This window comes from Haliotis cracherodii, unplaced genomic scaffold (assembly GCF_022045235.1).
Source record: "Haliotis cracherodii isolate W230 unplaced genomic scaffold, xgHalCrac1.p SCAF_20, whole genome shotgun sequence".
Lineage (NCBI taxonomy): Eukaryota > Metazoa > Mollusca > Gastropoda > Lepetellida > Haliotidae > Haliotis > Haliotis cracherodii.
Window position 1 is genome coordinate 18110472 of NW_027266276.1, and position 26885 is coordinate 18137356.

The following is a 26885-nucleotide window of genomic DNA, read 5'->3' on the forward strand; positions in this document are numbered from 1 at the left end:
TGCAGAAGGCTGCGGTTTTGGGGAGTCTTTACATACTCGGAAAAGTTCTAGGATGGGTTTGACTGGGCAGCGCATCATGGGAGAATTCCCATTCTTTGTCTAGGCTGCGTGTAGAGGGACAAGAGCCCTGAGCTGATGATGACACTAGCCAGCCTGACTGTGCCAGGATCACCCAAACCCTCTTTGCTGCATTTTATATTTTAATCTGTAAATAATAATATTAAAAGGCTAAGTATGTATATTGCGCATATTTCCATACCACTTGCTCAAAGCACTATTATTTCCCCGGTCACTGGATCAGTGTACACTCAAGAATCATTCTCATCTCCCTGTATACAACCCTAGCTGCCTATTAGGCGCTAGGAGGTTAGGAGGTTAACAACTTCATTGCCATCTCATCCTACCGGGTACCCATTCACTGCTGAGTGTACAGAGGCACGAGCCATGTTGCCCAAACGCGGCCACACATCCAAGGACTCTCCGCGACCGACGTTGCTCAACTGTACCTGATTTGTGACCTGTACGCTGTGCACATGACCACGTGTCACCACAAATAGCCACAAGTAACACAACCAAAGTATATTGGCAAACACGTAGTTAATAAATCCCTGTTTCTATTTGTTCCAAGTTAGGATACTGCCCGGATGATATCCCACAGTAGTCTGTTTTACCCGACCACAAGTTAACAATACATACGAGACAATTAATTTGTTTCACTGGAAAGATTTATGCTGGAAATCAATATGCCGTAAAAGTTGTGGTAGTGACGGTACACGGGGTTTACGGTAACATACCGTCAACATAATACAGTAAAAGGGAGTTTTTTGTACGCTAATTTTTACAGTGTATTAACATTTATCAGTACTTCAAGATAATTTCTAGATTGTGTAGTGCCATCCACAGAGTATAAAATGAACGTTTACTAATGTCCACATCATTGCAAAATAGGAAAAGCACATGTTAACCATCACTACATAGACGAGGTGGTCAGAATATGGTATATCCTGGGCAGACGTCCAGAAGACATAACACAACTCATTGACGGTAAGCATCAACACTGAATGTCCAGCGACGATCATCACCACCGATAAATCATCACCGAAGATGAAAGTCTAAGAAGACTCCAGACCAATTTCTGCTCTTTACCAGTGATATCGGGTGCGTAATGAATAATGGAAGAAAAGTGTGTATTGTATTATTTAAGGTTAAATGCCATAAACGTAAAAGTAAAATTTCCAGAGGTGAAACAACTTCGACACAGTAGGACCCAGCACCACCAACCATGCAGAGGGCTGGAACTCGGTTCATAGGCCTGATAAGTAGAGAACAGACTGCTACCGAAATGACAATAAAATTAATGTACATAATCAGTTTTAGTGTTTAGTTTACTAATAGATTTCTTTCAGGTGACACAATTAAGATATGGACTACAGTCTTAAACAAACCAATTAGGTGATGTGTTAGAGATTACGACATTCCACTACTGCCATAGCTTAAACATTGCGAGAACCCACCACATGCTTTCGGGTCCCCGCACTGGTTCCGGTGATAGAACGACTACTTTTGACGGTACACCACGGCATGTGAAATCAGTGTGATGTCCCGATACATATTAGTGTTCCTAGATTGCGAAATGATGCTCACCTCCTTTATTTATTATAAGCAGTTATAACATCAAACAAGAAGTACACAACATCAAATTACGAGCGCCTAACTGTCAGGAAGATATATGCGAAGACTGTCAGACAAAGTGAGCAGCAAATGCAGAAATGAACCTGTGAAAACGGCCGTTTAGAACGACATTTGAAGATCCAACACCGTTTACCGTTCCTACCACATAACATACGTTTGTCTTGACTTCCAAACGTGTCATTTCACCATATGGGTGCTCAGTTTACTTTATTTTAACAAAATCATCAGGAGGCAATTATATGAAAATACGTAGAGGTAGGCATCAGTACCCGCGTAATGGGAAACTGTGTACGAGCTCTATCGTTTGAACACAGGAGTTCGTATTTCAATGTTAATAAACCCATTTATCATATAATGGGTAGGTTTCTCGGCAGGATAAAGCCAACGGATAAAAACGATATCCGTTGGGGTCATATGCGGATAGAGATGCAAATATCAAAGGTCAAGTAGGACTACTTTCACTGTTTGTAAACAAACATGGCGTCGCCCTCGTCATTCGGCGATCGAGTCAGAATTAACCATCGGGAATCTGGATAAACTACAGGGATAATTGCTATCATTATAAAAAAAAACAGTCTAATATACTGAGAATCAGTGTCTAACTGTAGCTAAGGCATTTTATAAGTTTTGGCAACTTTGGAGATATAAATTTTGAAACAATTTTGCGAGGGCACGAGGCCTAGCCAAGCGGGATCAGTAGCCATATCTGTGCTTGTAGAACTCGGCGGCTTAAAACCTTCTCCACATATTAAAATAGTTGGATTGGGCCGAACTATGTTTGAATTGTTACCGTGTTTCGTTTTGTCGCTGTGTGTACATCTGACTACACTTCTTAACGTAATGACAGGACAGACCGAGTGTCAACAATGTCTGACCGTGGCCGTGACGTCTCCTAGACTAGGGTTAGAGTAGCTTCCCTTTGACAAAGGGCAGTTACTCTAGCGGACAGGCCGATGGATTGCCGCGAAAAGCAATTAAAAACAACTGTTGTTTTGCGTATATGTTGCTTCGCCACTGTATAAGAAACAGATTTCAGTTGGAACTATATTGGCTACTGTCACTGTCCGACTGACACATCACTTACCCTGTGACGTAATAAATATTAATGCGCGCATTCCAGGAAAACTCGCAATGTTTCGATAATGTTTGTGAGAGAGGGAAAGCGATTTTGAAGCACAGAATTAAAGAATGACATTATATGATAAAGAGGTTATCACGCTTGTGTGTTTGGGGATGGTAAATATCCTGTATTAGGAATAAACACTATGTATTTAGCTCGCCAAGGCTCGCTAAATACAATGTTTATTCCTAATGCAGGATATTTACCATCCCCAAACACACAAGCGTGATAACCTCTATGTATCTTACTAGGCCGTATGTACAGTTACGAATTCCTGTGAAGTGACGCATTGTTATTCTTGATGCATGTCTACACTTAATGAACGTTGTATGCTTTTGGAAATATGTAGATAAATGACACTTATAAATTAAAAACATTCTATTTACTAAGTTATTATCAAATTCATTGTTTTCTCCGTGAATACCATAATGAAGTAAGATTATGTTTTAAAGATATGCTTTTAAATGTCGGATAATGATTGTGTGTAGATAACTGAAACATCTGCACGGCATTCGCCAAGGTGTTTACGAACGGGATGTCGATTTCATTACGCCATTTACATAGGATATGCATTGACCCGTAAGCCCAGGCAAATTATAACTTTAAGAATTCCAGTCTCGTTCGGAGAGGAATGAAACTGTACTGTCGAACATAGCTAGTTATCACCCTTGCCTCGGGAAGATGCTTTACCGCCTAAGAAAATCTTTGTCAATTATAACATATGATTTTACTTTATCAGCGTGGCTAAACACTGTGTTGCGGTTCCTACATTATGTACAGCAAGTGTGGCAATACACTTTAAGCGGAAACCTTGGCGATTAAATACCTAAAGGGTGTACTGCAAAATTCATTAGCATCTACATGGCTTTACTTTTGGTGCTACTCTCACGTACTGTGAGACGTCATGTCTATCGCGTCACTATATACTGAGATTTCACATCTTCAGGGCGTCATAATAGAGGCTTGTACTTTAGAACAAAATATTACAAAATTCGCTTAAGTTTCTCCAGCAATCACTGAAATCAAAGATATGTGATAAAATTGTCTTCATAACAGCATGATAAGAACAAATGTTATATCTTCTCTCTACCAGGCAGCTACGGACGCAACATCGCATACAGATCCACCTGAACCTATTCCTGTCGTTTGTCATGACGAACGTGTTATTGGTGTTGTGGGAGCATCTAGTCTTCAACAACCGTATCGAAAATCCAACAGAAAGTACATTTATGCATAAAAAAACGGTAAGTATTCAAATACTCCAAAAATATTATTTTGCTGCCTGGAATACGTGCATGTGTTTTAATAGCATAGTCTATATGTGTATCTATATGGATATTTGACTGGTTGCGTGTTGGCATCAGTAGGTACACTGAACACAAAGTGGTGTGTCCTCTATGGGCTATATATTAACTACAAGCATTAGTATTTTGAAATTGATGTTCATTTAGTTCACCATTGCCTTCTTATATGTAAAGACAACAAAGACTGATTGAGCTTAAACAAACCGATATATGTATGTACATATGGAAGCGAAAACACCATATATTTCTAAAACAATTGTTCAGCAAAATTGTATGATAGATTTAAATCACTAAGTTTATCAAACGGCTCTATTAATTGTAGACCACGTCTACAATGTCGAAAGCGGTCTTTTATCAAGAAAGCGAGCTCGGTAAACAATTATTGATTACACCAAATGAGGGAAAACATTATTAATTATCGCAACTCAAGGTATAAAGACCTCAACAGCCCATTTTTGTCAAGAGGAAGTGGATAATAGCCAAGCAAAATAACAGCTTTTCGATTTATCAATCAATATCAACATCATTAGAATACAACTCCGCCATAGTCGTTACGAACACAATTTGTGTTTATCTCCTAGGATTAATACGTTTGAGAAATTTGAGGGGGATTTTTTTAGTTGTTGATCACTTCTCAAGTTTCACATTATTGATTTAGCTGCGGTCGTTACTGAGAGTTTACACCTCTAAATGTTAACTGTTTCATCGCCATGATTTCATTGTCACCTATAACGGAGACAGATTCGTAACTTTAAGTGGCCATGTTCTTTTCCGGGGAATGTTCAACTCAAATGTGAGATTCTACTGGGTATTCTCTTCAAATGACTAACTGGGCCATGCCTCTGGGTAACCCTTAGACCTGTCTCATAAATGGAGAAACGGCCGCCAATTTCACTGATGAATTATTTTTTTATGCAGTCCGTTAACGTAGAATAGATAAACGAAAATTGACAGAAAGTACATATTTATTTATGCACCCCAAAATGATAGTCTTGTTATCATCGTCTATATTGCAACTGTTGAGAATTAAATTCTTCATCCCAATCAAAAACTGATGAGGTGGTGACGCTCTTAGAACAAAACAAAAAATGAAACAGTTTCCTCCAGGTACTGATATACCTTTTCATTTGCCAGTTGCCATGTTAACAGACGGGCATATACAGTACACGTGATATTGATTGTAATAACCTTGCCTTCTTAATGGAAAAATACGGAGTAGAAATCCATCTCAAGTATGCAAACTATTACCGATGTCTTCAACGCCGCGGTCAGTAATATTCCATCTATTTCACGACGGCCCGTAAATACTGGAACCCGAACCTGACAAACCAGAGGTTATTATGAGCCACGTCCCATGTCGGAGTACGGTGGTCATGACACGAGGACTGTTTGCCAAAGCAGTGTAGCACCAATGTAAAATTTTACGTAAGAAATACTAATAAAATTATATCTAAATACCACTTAAATAACACTCATATCGGCTCCATATCCAACCGAAACTGTATGTAGAAGTTTAATTTCAAAGAAATATCAAATAATGACAAAGCCATACAACAACAAAACTAACGTAATTATCCTTCACGCAAATAAATGACAACAACGTTTTCACAAATATTTGTGTGAGGGAGGCATTTTTCACTCAATGAAGATCACGATACGCAATCATTTTAAATAAGTTCTGAAAAAGAGCATCCGTCAATTTCTAAAAGCCACACATATCTTGAAGAATATCAACCGTTATCAAACGTTGCATGTTTTTCACCAAAGAAAACACATTCCTATGAACAAATAGTAATTATCGTTGAAGATTTGAATGCTGTGCTTTTATCAATATAGTCCGCGTTTAGAAAATGTATTCTAAGTTGGTTCGCTTGAGGATCAAGGACGCCGACTGTACCATTTCCTGCGATATAGTAAACCTTTCGATCTACTTCATGATGGACTAATGCCATGATCTAACGTGTCCTTGGCAAGATCGTTCTTTCATGACTGTCAAATATGACTTCTAAGAAAATTAATAAAGTCTGTAGTAGTTTAACAAAGTGTTAAAGTTTCAAAGCACTCGGGCGCATGTGTTTTCGTGTTTAATAATAATAGTTCAGGGCAAAACAATACTTATTACACATAGGGATAGAACAGACTTTATGTCTTTAATATGAGTTTGTAAAATGTATTACAAATGTCTTCGGGGTCACATTGTTAGGCCCTAAAATCTTCCGAGAGTATTGTTACATTCCTTTTCTCATCAATTCACATTAAATCTCATCTTTCCCGTAAATAATATCTCAGTTCGAACATTACAGTCGAAACTTGTCAACTGTGGTACTCAGGCTCTGGTTATGCATTCTGTAACTAATGTGCAATGATATTTATTTCGAGTTTCGATGTGCAACTTTCAACACTAACGTTCTGTTTTCGTTTTTTTTAAAATATTAAAGTGATCACACATCAGCTTTGCTTCAATGAAACATGTCAGATATTTTTAATTCTCTGTAGATCGGTTGTAAGGCACTCTACATCCTCACTCGCTATTCCTGGACTGCCAATTTTCTGTGGATGTTTATGGAAGGTTTCCACCTCCACCGACTCATCGTGAGCGCATTTAAAGTGCCACGCTCCATCACAGTCTACTATCTCGGAGGCTGGGGTAAGTGAATTGCTTTTTCCGACACTTGTACTTCACACTTGTGTGAATTATTATATGACGAACCCCAAAAGAAACGTCACCATGGATTGATATATCAGAAACCTTATTTGTCCAAACACGGTAAACATACTTTGGGACATGTTAAAAAGTTGAAACTTGGCAAAACTGATCATCAAGGTTGACATTAAAGTGTCAAATGTTCTTAAAGTGAAACATAACACTAGTCTCTGAGAAAATGGCATCACAAGTCGTGTGTCCGCCATGTGCATTGATGATTGCCGTGCAACTTCGATAATGGAAAGGATGAGGCGGTTGATGAAGGCCATGGGCACTTGAGTCCAAACTCTGAGGAACGCCTGACGCAGTTCAACTGCAGTTGTCGGCCTTGGTCGGACGTCATTCAGCCGTCTTTGAATCTCGTCCGACGGGTGCTCAATGGGATTTAAATCGGGAGTGAGGGCAGGCCATTGCATGGTTCTCATGCCATTCTGCTGGAGGAAGTCTCTTGTTGCTCTCGCAGTGTGGCACGGGCTTTATCATGCTGAAACTCGTGGTTGTGGCGACGTACCAAATAAGGCATGGCACGTGGTCTCAAGACTTGGTCAATGTACCGAGCTGCTGTGACACCATTGCCTCTCCCTGGACTGATGTACTGGAAGACCACGGGGCCGACCCTCTGTGCAAGACTCATTCCACCCCACACCATGATGCTCGAACCACCCCACGAGTCTCACAAGCATCCGAATAACGTTTCCCACGAGCGTCACCAGGCTCTCTGCCATCTGCTGCTGAGATACAGTAACGGCTCTCGTCTGAAGAGAGGACTCTTCTCCACCCCCGGTGACGCCAATGCTGGTGCTGTGTTGCCCACTGAAGGCGGTCCCGGCGATGACGTGGTGTCAGAATGGGTCCTCGGTGTGGCCTGTGACAGTGGAGGTGTCTGCTCGTCAACCGTCGACGCACGGTGACCGCACTAATTTGTTGCTGGTGTGTCCCCATGGTCTGTCGAGCAGTTTCCGCAGCAGTAACAGATCTTGAAGATGCTGTCGCACAATCTGACGATCCTGACGTCGGGTGGTGACCCTTGGTCTTTCACTAAGCGATCGGTCATCTGTAGTGTTGGTGGTCTGGTACCGTTGCTGGAGCCTGTATATGGTTCTTACGTGGACTTGAAATGCATTGGCTACTTGCAGGGCGATTTCTCCAGCTTGCAATCGTCCAGGGGCTTGTGTCGCTGATTTCTTGTCAATCTTGGCATGTGGTAGCAATTCAAAAACGAATGAATGTTATCCGATCTGAGTGGATTTGTATTAGGGCAAGAAATGGAGGAACGCATGTCCATTTCAATTTGCACGGAATTCACGTGCATCGGGCGATCGGTTTTATTGTTATCTGCTTTTTGTTTTTTTCTGTCATCAAATTTCATTTTTCCGGATAAGGTAATGTTAAATTTTAGAAACTTTTACAAAAATTACCCAGATATTTAAATGACAACTTTTCATGCAATGTTACTTGGGATGACGTTTCTTTTCCGGTTCAGTATATTTATCGTGATTATAAATGAGCTTAAAACCAGTGAAACCAGTCATAGCAGTGTGTGCCCATCCACAATAAAGATTAGCATCCAGCAAACCTAGTTCCTAAATATATCACGTCTAAAAGCCAATCAACGTTTCAGCAATTATGAATTAGATAAACATATATAAACTGTTGAATCCTCTCTATGAAGGTCGTCGCTGTATGGGCGAATTAATGCCGATGTGACGATACATTTCAATTCACTCACTCTGTCAGGTCAGCAATTAAAAGATTTGTGGCCGATAAGTTACTTTCGATTTACTTTACTCTATCGATAAATGGGTTTAGTGACGATGTTATCACTACATAGCTTGACTGCAACAAATGGGTGAGTGGGTTGGCGAGGTATGGTTTCACGCCGCTTTTATCAATATTCCAGCAATATCACGGCGGGCAAGATGAGAAATTGTCTTCACACATTGTAACCACGTGGGGAATCGAACCTTGGTCTTCGGTGGGACAAGACCTCTTTCACTCCTGTTGGTGAGAACCAATTTGAGATAACTGGTATCAACATATGTGCGAGATCGAATTACAGGCCTGTGGTTGGCTACTCCATGGTGATGACCTGAGGTCAGATTATGACGGACAACTGTCCTTATCGTAAATTATTAATAAGTTACTCGGGCTTTAGTCGAATGTTTACCTACCTCTTCGTTGAACGTTAATGTGCTTTTAGCGTAAACCAGCTGATTGCCACCAGGACATCTTTGTCCCTACTCTTCATCCCTCACTTCGAAGCCGACTTAAATTCAAACTGCATCATGCACTCTCACAGCTTTAAATGTTGTGGGGAATTCCCTTTTCTATGATATCACCCTATGTCATTTTAGGCAAAACAAATTTACTGAAAATGACCTCTGAGAATTAGGTCAATCGGAATTGGTTGAAAAGGCGTTTCCTTTTTGCTACAGAAACTCCTTTTAAATACAGTAAGCCTTTTCATACGAAAAGGTGCGCATGAATACATCGATAGCCTACATATCGATTCATAAAAAATGGTTGACTATCGATCACCATTAGGAACTGTCAAACGTATCGATATTTATTTTTCCGTTACACGTTTGGTCTCTAATACTAGCCGGGTCTCTAATACATGCCAAGTCAATGGCTGTCGCAAAATAAATAGCCGGCTAGGTGTCTCATAGAGGAAATACTGTAGTTTGAGATCGGATGATATGATGATCTAGGCCGTAATCCTGGCTGCGTCGGTAATGAGATTACGAAGACATATCTTTTGCATACAAACGAAATGTTTATGGAACTGTCAGGGACATGTCCGAAGCGAACAGACTCGGAAAAAGTAATTTCGATCGTCATTGTAACAATGAAAGTAAAATATAACATCATCAAAATGTGCTCGAAGAAACTTTATTTATGACAACATGTTGTTTACAAACCGTTTTGGCATTTGGCAGGAGGGGTTTTGAAAATCTATCAGAAAAAACTCGTCCCTTCGAAAGGCCACGAAAACAATGTCCCGACATCACTGAAGTCACAGCTTATATATAAACTTGATGAATTTCATTTCAGAACACTCACAATTAAGAAAATCATACACGAACCACTATTTCTGGGTCACAACTGTCTAATTGCTTTCACGCCGTGGCTTTGAATCAGTGTTGTCTTGAAACTGAGAGGTCAAATTATGAAGATTCCTCGGGTCAACATAGCTGGCTCGTCTGCAGCCTAAACAGCGTCTGTTCAATCATACGCAGTTCCATTGGTAATCACATTGTACCAGCATGCTCATTGCCAGTAAATCTACAGGTTAATGTTGAACCACATCATAGATTGGTGTTCTCATCTTGCTTCCTTAACTTAATTGTCCGAGACAATGTAAACAACAACACTGTCAGCCATTATGAGTTGTGAGGTGTGAGTAACCGTGATGTAGGTCAAGTTCTGCCACCTCCAGGTTCGGGGTGGAGAGGCGGGTTTTTTTTCTTTGTTATTATTTACTGGGGGCAATTGCTAACTTATCAGACTTACATGTTAAAAATGATAAGGGAAATGTTAATTCATAAAGTTTGTTGTAGAAATATATTCGTTTAGAATTTTTGAACAATTTCTACAATCTGTCACCCCTACAAAAGAAATGGCGTGTTCGACTTCCAAAAAATGTTTTCTCGCGATGATTTCAAGAAAGTTAGTCCAAACAATGCGCAGCAGGGTGCAATGAAATTATATCATCGATCTTTGGACTAAGTTTGGAGGGTTATTTGTCAACTTCTTTTGAAAAACGATGTGTTTTGAGAACATATTTTGAACTACTCAAGAATATGGTGTTTTTAATCTTGATCTTTTGTAATATGTGTTGCATATGTAACTACATGTGACCACTTTTGAGAATGTTCTAATATTACTGACCTTTGTACCCTGTATTGTTATGCGTTGCAAGAGAGAACCGTTTTCGAAGCATTATTGCCGTCATGGTAAAGTGCTCGGTTCAAAATTTAAATATTTGACCCGTGAATATTGCGGGGTGTAATAGGTCTTCAGCAATCCATGCTTGCGGTAAAAGGTGACTATGCTTGTCGTGAAAGGCGACTAACGGGATCGGGTGATCTGGCTCGCTGACTTGGTTGATGCATGTCATCGATTCCAATTGCTCGGATCGATGCTCATGATATTAATCATTGGATTGTCTGGTCCAGACTCGATTATTTACAGACCGCTGTCATACAGTTGGAATATTGCTGTGTTGTTCGTCTGCGCGATGGATATAAATTCATGACAATTCATGATATGTTTTGCTTTTGTGAATACCTCTTCCATCATATGACTTTCCGATGCCAGTGTAGCCATGACAGTCATGCTTGTGGGCATTATTAAGATGGTCAAGTTTAAAAAGACAGATTTAGCATTGCAAGTGAGCATATACAGGTCAAAGTTACCATTTCTGAGAGAAGATACAAACATAAAAGTAGTACTGACCAGATTTTAAACTGAAAACTTCTTTGTGTTTCTCTTTTCTTTTCCTTTCCTATTGACAAGCTGAACATGTCTTCCTTGTACGTTTATCACATCAATGTGTCGAGAGAAGAGGCTTTGACTACATGTGCGTGTCTTGTTCGGGAAAGATTTGAAGCTTTCAAAAAGGAATCAACTGTTCCCGGAGAAGCAATGTTTGCTGCAGGTAATTTAGATTGCAGATGTGCCAACTACATTCATGAAGTCAGTCCCTAATTGTGTCCAGTTTCATTTCTATATGAAGGCCACCAAAACACCATGACAAAGTATAAAACATAACTAATGTTGTAACTAAAAATATATTCTTATAATGTAAATATCATAATAAACTAATTAGTTAAACAAGTGGTAACAAGGCCATACCATCTAACTACTAACTTATAAATCTTAACTAAAAGTTATGTACATATATATAAAGACTTGAGCCTGCTACATACTTCCCCCGGCACCCAATCATTCGACTCATGAAGTTGACTTCTTGGTAACTGTGAATTCTCATGGTCATTCAGTAGTGGAGAACAAAGTTCTTGTGGAATGCTGCTGCAGTTGTCATGGCTGAAGAATTCTTGGTTGGCACTGCTGACGCATAACTCATGAAATGATCTGTGATCACGAGTTCCAATGGCTGTGACGTGGTGATGGAAACTAGAGGTGCCCGGATACTGGTTGGCGTTTTCCTCCTGAGACATCTGTCGCAGTTCTCAATCCAGTCCATTGTATCAGCTTGCATGCCTTGCCAGTAAATTCTGTCACGAACTAATGAAAGGATTCGACCACGTCCAGGGTGTCCAATATGAACACAAGTTGATCTTTTGTAATTCTGTTCACATTGATCTGGCGATACAATATCCCACGTTGAATTACATGAGACTGGAAGCTCCGATTTCAGTATGTATTGGCTAGGGTATGAGAAAAGTCTTGTCTCCTTGGCTTCTTCGTGTTATGTACTGCCGGTAGCGAAGAAGCAAAAGTTGTATCTGCAGCTTCTGCCATACGCTAATCCCTGTCTGTCATTCCATGCAGATCATGTGCCATCGTGTAAAGATCCTTACTCACCGAACTTGATGAGAGACATAGAGATTCCACAAACGGTTGGGCAACATTGAAGATGGCCTTTGCAGAATCCATGGAGACGTCTTCCTTGTGTTCTGGCAGTAGAGATAACGTATCTGCATGTGTGTTCTTCATTCAAGGTCTGTAGTGGATGTCACAATCATTAGCAGAGAGAGACGCTAACCTTCGGTGACATGTGGCATTCAACTTGGCACTGACGAGGACGTACGTTAGAGGGTTGTTATCAGTCAGCACTGTAAACCTTGCTCCAAAGAGATAGACGTGGACCTTCTCACTGACTGAAGCTCGAGGAACTCCAGTCGATGAGCTGTGTAGTTAGATTCTGAGTTGGTAAGTCCTGTGCTCGCATAGCTGATAACCCTCTTTGCTCCATCTTGTTCCTGGTACAAAACTTAGCCAATTCCTCGTTTACTAGCATCTGTATGCAACTCGAATGGCTGGCTGTAATCCGGGTATACAAGGACAGGTGGTGAGACCAGTAATGTCTTGAATTGTTCAAAGGCTTGTTCATGTTCTTCTTTCCATTGCCATGGTTGATCAGGTGATTTCCCGGACTTCTTAGATTTCCCATGCGGCATCAGTGAGGATAATGGCATGTCAATCTTGGCAAAAGCCTTCACAAATTGTTGATAGTATTCTTCTGAACCATTGGTAGATCTCGGCCAATTCAGAACCCTTTCCACCTTCTCAGGATCAGCTGATATGCCTTCTCCAGAAACAACATGGCCAAGGAACTTGATTTTTTGATTGAAGAAGGAACATTTCTCGGTTCAAAGTTTCAATCCTGTCTCATTGATACGCTGTAGAACTTGTCTTAATTGGTCCAGCTGTTCTTTGATTGATGAGACATATCTTTAGATGCAGGCCTTCAAAACACTCGTTTTTGATTCTTTGGTAGGTCGCTGGACTGTTGCACAATACGAAGGGCATGTGACTATATTCATAAAATCCCATATGTCTGACGGTTAAGCAGTTCGTTCCTTGTGTTTCTCCTCTATCTCTACTAGGTGGTAGTTACTTTCCTCTAACACGGCTGTTTTGTTGAAATCCACGAGGTCTATGACAGAGGCATCTTTAGAAGTATTTGATGATGAAGGTCTGTGGTATACCTTTTAACTTCACAACTTGCAACTCACATTGAAAAGTACGATTTGGAAAAGATAACGAGTGTGTTTTAAGATTGGAGATGCGCTTCCAGTCCCCTCCAAGTCCACAACAATTAGTCCGCTGTACTGCAGGAGTTCTCCATCAGTGCATGCTACATGTATCATGTGCTTCAAGGGTTGAAGTGGAACACCAGGGAAGTTCTGCCTGTAGTATGTCTCTGATATAGTTGAGATGGTTGCTCCTGTGTCCAATAACACCTTACACTTGACTCCATTGATGGTAATACCACTCTCTGTTGGACATCCCACTAAATTGGCTGCTATCTGCTGGTTGTTGACACTTCCTAGGCCCCTGGTCCACCCCTTCTTAGAGGCCTGTGATATTTTAAAGGGTCTCCGTCGATGACTGCTCTGCATCCCCTCTGAATACATCAAGGCTGCCCACATCTGTAACATCTTCAAAGGTGTGTAGCCCCTTGACGGCCAGTCTGGTGCCGCCTGAAGGGTTCACGTCCTTTTGTCCTTGGAGTGAGTGAGTGAGTTTGGTTTAACGCCGCTTTTAACAATATTCCAGTTATATCGCGGCGTGTCAGCTTAATGTGGGAGGAAAGCCCGAAGTGATGCAAGTCTCAGACGTTTACCACTTCGGTGAAACCCACGAGCACGGGTATGGTGCTGACAAACCTAGAAACATAATCGGGGCGAACCGGGATTCGAACCCACAATCATAGGTTTCTGGCGTGCCCAAGGGACGCAACTCTGCACAGCGAATCGCGGCGCCTTAGACGACTGGGCCACCCGTGCCCCCTCTTGTCCTTGGAGGCTGTATCCAATGCCTAGGGGTCATCTGCCACTGTTGACCTTGACCTTGACCCGAAGATGGCAAATCCTGGTTAGGGGTGCATCCTGGCCTGTCAGTCCTACCTACTTGTGCCTTTAGGGTCTCTATCTCTGCAGACATAGATTTCAACAGGCCTTGAATTCAGAGTTGTCTGGGGTAACAGTGGTCTTGTTGATGGCGCAAGTTTTCTTGATTGTTGATTTCCTATTCTGCAGGTCATCTTCAACTTGGCGGAGGTACCTGAGTAATTTCTGGTACGGCTCATCCTGGTTTGCTCTCTGGCTGGTTAGATCCTTCAAATGGGCACGAACGCCGACCATAGGGTATCCCGAAGAATCTGTTTCGTGTCGCTAGATTGGACCTTACCAAACATAACTCCCTTGTTGAGAATATGCTCCAAACGACAGGACCATGCAGTCTTATCGTCCTATTGCTTGGCCGTGTGGAGCTGTGCCATGATGTTGTTCTCTGTGTGTATATTGCCAAATGAACTAACTGGCTTGTTGCTGAAGGCATCCAGTGGGGTATTAGGTATGCCATTCCTCGGAAAAATGTAACTCTTCGGTATTTTGAATTGTAGTAAAAATAGTTATAAATAAAATTTGGTAGCTCAACGTTACTTGGGACGCGTCCGATAGATATGATTTTCAGTTTTCTGACAGCTTTGATTAATGCGGATTTCGTACTTGTTAACACTGTCTTTGATTTAACTGCTAATTAGAATGTTCACAGAGAATTGTTACATATCATTTCCTGTATATTCCTGCCTGCATGTGTGTTGTAACCGATGTAACTGCGTGCTCGTCCACATGCGCAGTCCCAGCAGACTTACGTCACGTCTCCCATAAAGTCAGCTCTATTTTTCAAGCTTTCTTGAATTTCCTAAATCATTTTGAATGAAAGAAATCATTTCGTGTTATAATCATGTTTAACAAACCTACATGTAATTTACCAAATTCAAAAACTTATACACGCCGTTCTACATTTCGTGTCAAAGGACATATGGACCATTCAACTCGCTCCCGAAGGTCGAAGGTCGTATACGTTTTTAAAGTGAATACATTTACCGTGTACATGCATATACATATAACTTTAAATTTATCACCGTTCGCAAGTTGTTGACGAGTGTGACATATTATCTTCCAGACCTCAGGGGCGGTCGGGTGGTCTTGTGGTTAAAGCGTTCGCTCGTCACACCGAAGACCCGAGTTCGATTCCCGACATGGGTACTATGCGTTAAGCCCATTTCTGGTGTCCCCCGCCGTGACATTGCTAAATGTGGCGTAAAACATACCATCATTCACTCACTCACTCACTCACTCTTCCAGACCTCTGGTTTTATCATAACTATGAATGATAGAAACATTTGTGAGTGTATTTCAACATTTGTGAGTTTATTGTAATTGATGAAGCGAGATAAAATCGTGTTGCATTGATCGAAAACTGGACAGTTTTGGAGCGTTCACATTTTGTTTACGCGTGCGTTCAGCGTTGATAAGAAGATGCAGCGAAACTGAATTCTGCAAAGGGAAAAGGTATGATATATAGACAGGAGCTACCTGCTTGGCGTGAAATTACTGAGGTTAAGAAAATAAAACAAGGAATAGTGTAAGCTTTAACAGTCCCAGAAAATGAATGTGGTATAGGTGAGAAAGTGTTTGATAACATTCCTCTTGAAGATTTGAAGAACGAAAGTGGTTTTGAAACTCTGATAGCTTTCTTTGACTCTCAGCTTGGAAAAGATGATCTTGTTGATAGTCTTTAAAAAGAGGATACATTCTGTTGTTGACATTATGCTCACCAAGATGGAAGAACAGTGTCTTAAAACTCAATTCTCTTGTGTTGGGCAAATGTGGCCAGAAATGCACTACAAATGTAGTAAGGGTATAGTAGTTATCAGCTTGTGTTTGGACAACCCCGAATATCATGACTGATGGTGTGACGAGAGTTGATGCGTGAGTGAGTATGGTTTTACGCCGCGTTTAGCAATTTTCAAGCTATAGCAAGGCTGAGGGGGGCACCAGTAATGGACTTCACACAATGTACCCATGTCGGGATTCGAACTAGGGTCTTCGGCATGACGAGCGAACGCTTTAACCACTAGGCTACCCGACCGCCCCGGTGTGACGAGAAGTGAGACATTTGCACAGCATTTGAATTCTTTGCATCTTGCCCGCAGGGCTTTCATGGAGTCTGAGGCAAGTGAGCGGATACGTAGAGCTTTGGGATCCAAAATACGAGCATCAGAGGAAACCTACAATAATGGAGAACAAGTATATTACAAACGAGAAGGCAGTGAGAAATGGTTAGGTCGAGGTGGTTTTCCAGGACGGTAAGGTTATCTTTGTGCGTTATGGTTGTGTATTTTTGTAGGAGTCCCCCCAAATAGACTGATTAAGGCAGACAAAAGTGCATTTCGGAAGTGGGGCTACTGGGAAAATCTCCTGTTGTGAGAAAGTGTGTGAGCATGTGCCTTTTCAGAGATTACATTGCAATGGCAAACTCTGTTGGGATTTTCTCAGCGTTGCCAGTACTTATCAATAGGCCTCGAGCAACCGTTGGTGATTAATACTTGGCAGTTAAATGCATACGGTAGTGAGTCCAAATATCATGAGGTAGCTGGCGACCATTTTGACCTCAGGATGGACTCTACCTGGATACCCCGTAGAGCTCTTGGCTGCTTGAACGTCCCAGTCTCGGTGGTCCAACGTCGACAACGCCAACGTTGAGTCGGCCCAATATTAGGATATCCTCCTCATGAAATAAATTATGTGAGTGATGTCCGTAGCGCGTCTGTACCATGCGCTTTTTAACAGATACACTGTTAATAAGTTAGCCACGTGGACACTTTGGGGTCCCTGGTACTTTATCCTTGTTGGAAGAGCCGACTAATAGGGGTGTTCTACCCGCTTGAATTTGCCGTTCACCTGACAGTTATTTTGTTTAAAGGACAACTTCGCATAAGTCAAATTGTTTTGTATTAAATGCATATAGATCCCGATATGGTACGTTTGCTTAGAGTTTTCTGACGGTAATTAGGTCGAGTCGCTTGTGTCGAATCCCGGATAAGTCGAACTATTGACATGGTCCCTATGAATTCGAGACCGGAGGGTTTGTATATTGTAATAATGTATTTGTGTATGTGTTCATAATATGGTCTCCTATTTCGTATTTATTCCAAGTTAACTATCCCATTTGCTCAACTTTCAGTCAATGTCAACTGGCTTTACTTTTGTGATTTCGATAGCAATATAAACATACGCTGATATTTTAGAGAAGTAAGTTACCCTTGTAAGCGTTTTTGAGTTTCTTTCCCAACAAAACAACTCACGACTTCATTCCCGACCATATAGGGAGGAAGAAATGCAACTACTTTAACAGCCAAATCGCTGATTGCAGTCGAATGATAGTGGTGATCATCATGTAATATTTGTACGTAGTTCTTTAGCTTACTTTACACATGAATGTCGGGTTATGATTGGCTGAGACCCATTCTGTTATTTTCAATGTGTCTCGTTAACATGTAAGGTACATTTGTTAATTTGTTATATTTCCCGCCCGAATTGCTGAACTCGTTTTCCATCGGTGCCTTGGGTGACATAGGTTCATGTACCCGGTATGTTAGTTAATGTTAGAACATAAACGAGCATAGAGGGTACATCATCTCATGTCCCCCTCTAAACCGTTGGACAACTTATATTGTCATATCTCCATGTCAGAATGATGGGATTTCATTGTCCCACGTGATCTTGATAAAATACTTTGTGACCCGCCTTGGAGGGTAATTCATTTCTCAGCGGGGGGGAAAATCTCTTGTACCCCGCCACGAGAAATACAGGCTGCGTGTTGATTTCTGAGAGACAGAACAAATCCCATCCTCCGTTTCAAAGCCAAACGCCGCGCGCCTTTTCAGAGTCAGTGAAAGTCACGTGACATAGCACACGTTAACCTCAACTCAATCGAACAGCTGCCTTCTATCAGTTTTGAGTATCTGTTAATATGTTTACAATGTCACATTAAAAAATGTCGATTAGATAAATTCGGTGTGGCAGGGTCTCTCGGGGTACACAGGGTTTTATGCGTCCTGACTTTTAACTTCTGACTACGGACAACCAAATGACACTGTACCTCGTGTCTTTGCGTACGCAACACATACACTGCTTCATGCATATATACATGTTTATAGTTTCAAAAAGAGGTTTCTATTACGTTTAGTCATGACGTACATGCACGACGCAACTTAACCAATCTTATTTGGAGGTTAACATTCGGCGCATTTTTAAAGTTTCCCGACAGACATAAAACCCTCCCGTTCTCAAATTCTAACGGGGTGCACGGCTGGCCAAATCGTCTAAGGCGCAGCGATTCGCTTAGCAGAGTTGCGTCCCTTGGGCACGCAAGAAACCTAGATCGTAGGTTCGATTATGTTTCTAGGTTTGTCAGCACCATACCCGTGCTCGTAGGTTTCACCGAAGTGGTAAAGGTCTGAGACTTACATCACTTCGGGCTTCCCTTTCCACATTAAGCTGAGACGCCGTGATATAACTGGAATACTCTCAAAAGCGGCGTTTAACCCAACTCACTCACTCACTCAAATGCTAACGCTGTGAAGTCGACCAATGTATATTCATGGAATTGCATTACCACGTCCGTATTAATTAGATTGTACATCCTCATCATGTTTGATGGAAAGGTAGACAATCATCTTCGGATAATGTGAAGATTGGTCCTGTTTTTTTCATTCGCTCTGTCACAGAGTGACTTAACAACACTTTGTTGGGACAACGTATTATATTTCAGAAATTACAACAACTACTACCTTTTGTACAGTCCTGAGTTACATATTATTTAGGAAATCTTGACTATTTAACATGATGAGATCCACGTGTAACAGCGTAATATGTATATATATGTATGACTTGGGCTAGTTGAATTGGAATCTCCACTCGACATATTTCTATCAGTAATTGTATTTGTTTGTTTTACTGCCTTATAAAGAAGTTTGAGCTCAACGTATTCTTCCTCTACAATCTGAGCTAATTGCTCTGTCAATATACGCGTTGACAGCTCCATGACGATGCAAATATATGCACGGAAGGTAGTACATATCGCCGGTAAATTAACGCTTACGTTTGACCTTTCGAATTGGCAGTTCTTTAATGGCGGCATAAATATTTAATGATGTATATCAACTTCCGTATTTTAAAAACAGGTTTCGTAAAAACCGAAAGAACATGCACATGGTTAACTACCAACACATACATAATATATTGTTTGATATTGTGTCTTACCTGATGCGATGTCTCGCAGCGTAACGTTGCACGCCAATTCAACGTCTACAGGAACACCTTATGACACTTATGGCGACGTCATTAATAGGACACCCGGTGTCCGTCACTGTAGCTACCTCCCACACGTGACAACCCCTCACCAAGAAATTCGAACTAGGCATGAACGACACAATTTTCAGACAGCAACCATGACAACAGAGGCGTATCCGCGACGACATCGATGGCAAAAGTGCAAGGCACCCAGCCTGAAGCCTTTGACTGCAGAACATCAACGACGACGTCTCCAGTGGAGCAGACATCATCTGCAGTGGACAGCACGTCAATAATGACGACAAGAACACAATATGCATGTTGCTAGAGTTGTACAGCTGTATCTGACGTCGAACAATGTTTATGTGTCACCCTGGCCTGCACGATCCCATGAGTTGTAACGAGTCGAACATGTCTGGGATGACATGGAACGACGTTTGCGACGGCTTCGCAATCCTCCTACAACTTTGCAGAAAATCTATCTTAGCTTTCCTCATATATGAAATCGTATTCCACAGGCCTTTTTTCGACATTTTGTCGGCCTTCACCAGGCGCAGGTGTCAGGATGAGACTGACTCACTTGAATATGGCAGGAGTGCTTTTCGTATTGAATCTTGCCATTTGAAATAATTCCATCCATGGCAGTACATTTTGTAACCGATTCTTATTTTTTTGACATGTTGACAATAACATTTGGGTTTGACTTCACATACATCAATAAGTGATTAGGTGAGTGGGTGGGGTTTTCGCCGCTTTTAGCAATATGCCAGCAATATCACGGCGGGGGACACCAGAAATGTGTTTCACATCACATACATCAAGGACAGACACTCCTATAACCGATTATCTACATATTGCAACTTCTAACGGAAACAGAGATAATTCTAAGCACGTGCCATATAGAAGGAACATACGCCATAATTGAGTGGTTCAAATGTAACAGATTTATATAATTATACATCAGTGTCAAATCACGACATATTAATAAATAACGTGGAGGTTATCAAAGATATGCATCACAACAAGAGATATGTGATTTGTGTGTAAATTTACAGAGTGGAGTCATCGAGCGACTGTCTGACAGTATGACAGATATTAATTTTTTTTTGTTACTGAGCTTCACATATTGATAGTGTGAACATGTATTGGATGAACGTGTTCTATGAGACCTGAATGTTATGTATTAATCTGTCTCATACGTACTTTCTGGATTTAATAGTCATCGTGTGTTTGTTTATTGTATGGTTTATTTGTGATCTAAATTTGATTTTCCTCCTCTCAGTCAGACAGCCAGAACAACAAGGCCGATGATCTCGTCGAGGTAGCACTGTCCAATGAGATTTCCCCTACCACTATCAAACGGGTCCTCTATCTTGCTGTAATCCCACCCCATACCATCACGCTGCCGCCCCCGAACCGTTCTTCTTCCATGACACAATGATTGACGTAACGTTCACCTAGACGTCGGTACACTCGAATCCGTCCATCGCATGTGGCTGAAATGAAAACGAGACTCCTCAGTGGATAGAACTTGTCCCCACTGCATGGCCATTCAGCGTAAACGCTGTCTGCACCACTGTAGACGTGCTTGACGGTGGTTTCCTGTCAAAATGGGACGTCTGGCGGTTCGAATTCAGTTATCGTGTCGATTATTGGTTACGCGTGGCCTGCCACTCCGAGGATGGTCTCTTACTGCATTCGCCTGTTGCTAACGTTGCCATAAACACCAAATGGTGTTTCTGTGGACGTTAAGATGTCTTGCAACATCATGTTGACTTGATCCTGCTTCAAGCATACCAATGGCTCGCAGACGCTCATTTTCGGACAGGCTTGGCATTTCGTAATGTTGAATAATTGCGTAATTTTGTTGATTTTCTGAGTGGTTGTTGTCAGCACGATGCTAACAATGCATATGGAATCCCGTTAACGCACATGTTTTAATACCCATTCTTGGGTAATAAAATGCATGGGGTTTGCATAAAAGTCAATTTTTGCATGGAATGCATGCTTTTCTGTAGCAGTTGCGTTTTTGTGACTTGATTCCATGCATGTACTACAATATTGAAAAACCAAACTTTACTTGTTTGAAAAATAAACTAAATTATTGGTGTCACAGGAACTTTTGTTGTTGGTTATACAAAGGACATACTGTTACGATAAAAGTGCGCTGTTCTCTGCATTTTATAGAGTGGTCTCATACCTCTGCAGTGTAAAATATTATGTTCAGCTGCCGATATTGGAAGTCTCACACAAAGATATAGGAAGGAGCAAATGGATTCTTATAAGAATATTGTTCAATCCGAGTTGGAAGATTCTTGTGACACAGCGTTATTGGAAGAAGAAGCTGGATATGAACATTTAGATGGGATTAACATCATGTCCGATGCTCAACTTAGCTTGTTTGATGGATGCATGACTAGGACAGAAGCGTGGTTGCTATTGGAGATACTAGTCACAAAGTATTAGTGTGTGAGCATTTCGCCAAACAACACGATCAAGTATCTCAAAGACATGAACGTATTGGAATTGAGAGAATTTACAACTATTTGGAAGAAAAGGATGTCCCAATAAATGTGCACACCAATGACCGCAAATTGTCAATCAATAAATTTGTTTGGCATACTGGATCAGCGACAAACCAAAATGACTTATGGCATGGTGAGAAAGCTGTTACCAACTTATTGACTACTGTATCCACTGGGCCTCGCTCCGAACAATGGAGCACGTGGCATGGGTAACTGTCAGACCGAGTCCAACCAAATGCAACCTATTTTCATTGTGTCATGCGGAATTGTAATGGTGACATTGCCCAACTGAGATCTTCACTATCAAATATTGTGGAACATTATAAGAACAATCATTCTGAAGACATTCACTACTGGACAATACGTAATGTACTATAGGCCTGTGGCTTTTAGGTATGTGAAATAAAGATTGATTGAATGTTGAAAGTTTTAATAATGTGATGAATGTGTTCCAAGACAAAAGATTGTCATTTTCATGATATCTGTAATATGCGTTCTCAGTTAGCCGTGTGTCATTGGAAGGAGAATGTTGACCGGGACTTTACCTCACAATGGCAAAAATCCGGCACCTACCATTACCGAGGAAATATTTGGAGCCACTCATTTGTTTCTAATTTAATGATTGACGTCCCTAGGGCAGCTGTCTATTGCAAATTATTGTCAGTTGTACGCTGTGGAGAATTCTTGTAACATGCACTCATTGATCTACAACTATTGACATAGAGGAAGCATCCGAACATCAGTCCCCGACATTAATGGTAACCCTTTTACACAGCGAGACTATTTACCATCTGTTTCACCACCATGACTGGGATATCATAGAGGTGCCCAGTGTAGTGGCTGTGCCATCAGCTGCTGATATATCAGTAACATCAGATGATGTACATGATGATGAGCAAGAATTCGTTGTCCAGCACAGAGCGGAAGAGGACGAATGTCAACATTGTTTATGTAAATCTTGTATAAACAACCCACTGAACAAGCAGGTGTGATGAGGATGACAGGTGTGCTGACAAACCTAGAAACATAATCGGGGCGAACCGGGATTCGAACCCACAATCATAGGTTTCTGGCGTGCCCAAGGGACGCAACTTTGCACAGCGAATCGCGGCGCCTTAGACGACTTGGCTACCCGTGCCCCCTATTGGCATTGGAGAGACATGCATATCGCCAACATTTTGTAGGGAGTGGAACCAGACAAGCGTGATTTGATGCCACATTGTGTATTCACATTAGTTCGCACATGGTTACCAAACCAACAAGATCAACCATATAAGAGACATTTGTGGGAATGATAGCTTAACCTACAGCTGTGTTTCCCAGAACGTTTTACGCTGACGTTTGAATATATATGTTTATATGCATTCACATAGTAATATGTAATACAAGCTTAATGATTCAATGATGGAAGGTACATTTTTTTAATCTTCATTACTTGAAAAATCAAGATATTAAAATGTAACTCATTTCATTTGATATCAGATCACAGGAAAAGTATTTGTCCTGCACCATGACTGGAATATATATATATATATATATATATATATATATATATATATATATATATATATATATATATATATATATATATATATGTATATATATTATCAAAAAAAATATCTAGAAACTATACAAAAGCAAGATTATCCAGCTCTAGCGAGCTCTATTCCACGGGATAAAGTACATCATTATTTATATTTTTAGAGTCGAGAAGGGTATTGTGTAATATATGATCTCAAAGACTAATTGTTAGTCTAGAAATGTATGTACAGTATACATTAAATAAGACATATTTTTTATATTGTGAATATTGCCGTTAGATATCAAATATATTACAATAACTGACATTTTTAACAGTTAATAAATAGAATAGGATATGAAATATTTAACTGTTTCTTTGTATGGTCATATGTCTACTATGTATACTATATGTTTACTATTTACACACATACAGTTTTAGTCTCTTATGCAATATATGGTCTGGGGTATTATAAATGTAGTATTTCATGTAATATGTGTACATGGTCTCTAATATTGTATTGTATTATTTATAAAAAAAGACGATCTTTTGCAGATACTTGTGTTAGCCTTACCATTTCAACTATAAAATATAAATGCTGTATGCTTTAACACAAATGAGATTTTAATCTCGAGTTTACATTTCTAAATTAACTATGAACCACTCGTGTTTACGTTTGTAATATATGCCATGCTGCACCTTTAAGCCTGCACGGCTCCTATAGCCGTTACTGACCTGTCTGTTACAGACAAATAAGACCCCAGCAGAGACGTAGCCAATCAGAGGCTAATTGGAAACCCATGGGTTTTTCATGTTCAGATCCCGGCCTTTAACCCAAATGTTCACCGTTAATATTAAGAACTAATTGGACAAAATGTTTTTCAGAGGTTTAGTCAATCACTTTAGTTTACAAGTGGATGAAAAAAGAAAACGCTACAGCCAGATGCGCATACAAACTAAGAGACAGTATGTTTTGTACAGTTTGAAATTAGTTCTGAGAAAAAAAAGTACATCACCACATCGAACATTAAGTTGGTTACAGCCTAATGGACCACAGGAATCTTTAATTTCCTTTGCCTCACAGGTTAAAGGCATGACGAACCTGACAACCTTCAACTGAATAGATGATGATGATGTGTGCGTGCGTGTGTGTGTGTGTGCGTGTGTGCGTGCGTGCGTGCGTGCGTGCGCGCGCGCTTTTGTGAAGTAAGTAGTGGGGCTCAACATACGTTCCGTTTACTGCCTCTTTTAGTTTGCGATCTTGATTGACCTTTAGACCTTTGACCCTTTCAGATCCTTAAAATGCATTTCGTTGTCCGTCGTTAACATTTTCGATGGGGCGCTCGGGTAGTCTATTGGTTAAAGCGTTTGCTAGTCACGCCAAACACCCGGGTTCCTATCCACTACATGGGTATAATATTTAAGCCCATTTCTGGCGTCCCTCGCCGTGATATTTCTGGAATATCACTAAAAGCGGCGTAAAACCACACTCACTTACTCACTCACTCACTCACTACAATTTCGGCATCCATAGACCTATATATGAAACAATCCTTTGCACGAATGCCCGCAGCTATGATGTCTTCAAAACGTGCTGATATAATTCCGTCACGACAGCCGTATTGGGAGTGTTCTCTCCTCTCAACTGCAACACCTGTGACGCTCAAATCATGCTTCAATATCTCCAGCTGTGGTGTGCGCCATGGCCTATTACTCAGCCAAAGACACTTTTTATGTAGTAAATGTGTGGTATTTGGAAGAACATACAATAACCTTTCGTAGGCACATTTGTATGTTTCATACAACAATGACAATTGCTCTTTGGAAATTGCTCACATGATTTAGATCCAACCAAATATTGTAATTAGCCATTGCTGCTTGGATCGTTACGAAATTTGATATGCGGCAGGTATGTGGCATGCGAAATAATATGTTATAGCAAACTGTAACATTTGATGTTTTATCTACCTGAAACCTTCGACCTCCTCGTACCCTGCTATGCCTTTTTGTCATCCCTCCATAAACAAGAATGAATAAGAAGCTTGAATTGTGCAGGAATAGTATGGTGGTTCTAAATCGAAATCCAAACATGCCTGTCTTACTGAAAGTGTACTTTTCTCCCATTGCTAATAGTTTCTGTTTATATCAGATCTTTGATTTACAGTTATTATGTGTTATGAAAAACAATGAATTAATATACGTTTTGCTCTGTATTTGTAGCTGTTCATTATGAAACTCTACTTGCCTTCTGCATAGCCAAGTATGAGTGTATCAATGTGTAGGTTTATGAAGATGATGCCTCTGTTATTTCTTTTGAATATCTCCTGTATCCCTCTACATGTATGACTTTTTAAATGTAATGTTAAATCTTTAAAAACATCTCAATAATGACCAGCTGGACGGTTGCATGTTATTATAGTTTATCTGTTGTGTTACATTTATTAGGGTACTTAGTAAAAACGCCCCCTACACAACACATATACATGTACCTGCATATGTGAAAACACGGACACGCAATGTATGATGCCTATTTATACGATAGTGCGATACTGCTGCAATGTTGCTAAACGCCGCGCGAGACCATGCTGGGCATACGCGCGATGAGAAATTGACATTCATTTAAGTCCATTTGTACCGCTGAAGTTTACATTAAAGCTAGTGACAGGATTTCACAGCTGAATTAGATTTGACGGTAACAGTGTCTTCTCCTTATGTCCGCTTTAATGTAGCCCTTTCCAAGCAGGAATTGCCAACGACATACAGCTTCTCATTCCAGCATACATGATCATCAACAGATACTGTACTTATGGTTCTAAAGCTGCCTCTATTGATGATGGAACTAATTGTAGACATCACAGACCCTAGCCTCATTAGTACGTGGTAGCAATCATTGGTTGATTAACCTTACTGTTGACAGTCCATACACGTGTACTTGTACAGGCATATCCATCGCTGCCTCGGATTTCTCACGATAAAACTTACATTCAGATCTATTCCCAAAATTATGTTTTGGTGTTGGAAGTGCTAATTTTTACGTATCATAGTTTTATCACATATTACTTCAAATATGTATATGACCGAACTTCCACCACGTGTTCTGAAATGGAGATGAGACGATGTTTGTGTTTGGTAGCAAGTATCCTAGGTAGACGTTGGTGCGCTCCCGGATACTTTTGATAACATAA

The 26885-nt window shown here is 40.7% G+C and overlaps 1 protein-coding gene across 1 annotated transcript in view; it reads left to right on the forward strand.

The window, feature by feature from the left end:
* LOC139470054 (calcitonin gene-related peptide type 1 receptor-like) overlaps window positions 1–26885 on the forward strand; it is a 125925-nt gene that overhangs the window by 66483 nt on the left and 32557 nt on the right. Inside the window, exons 4-5 of the mRNA XM_071252342.1 lie at window positions 3906–4056; window positions 6613–6763. Coding sequence (XP_071108443.1) covers window positions 3906–4056; window positions 6613–6763 — 302 coding nt within the window. The remainder of the gene's footprint in view (window positions 1–3905; window positions 4057–6612; window positions 6764–26885) is intronic.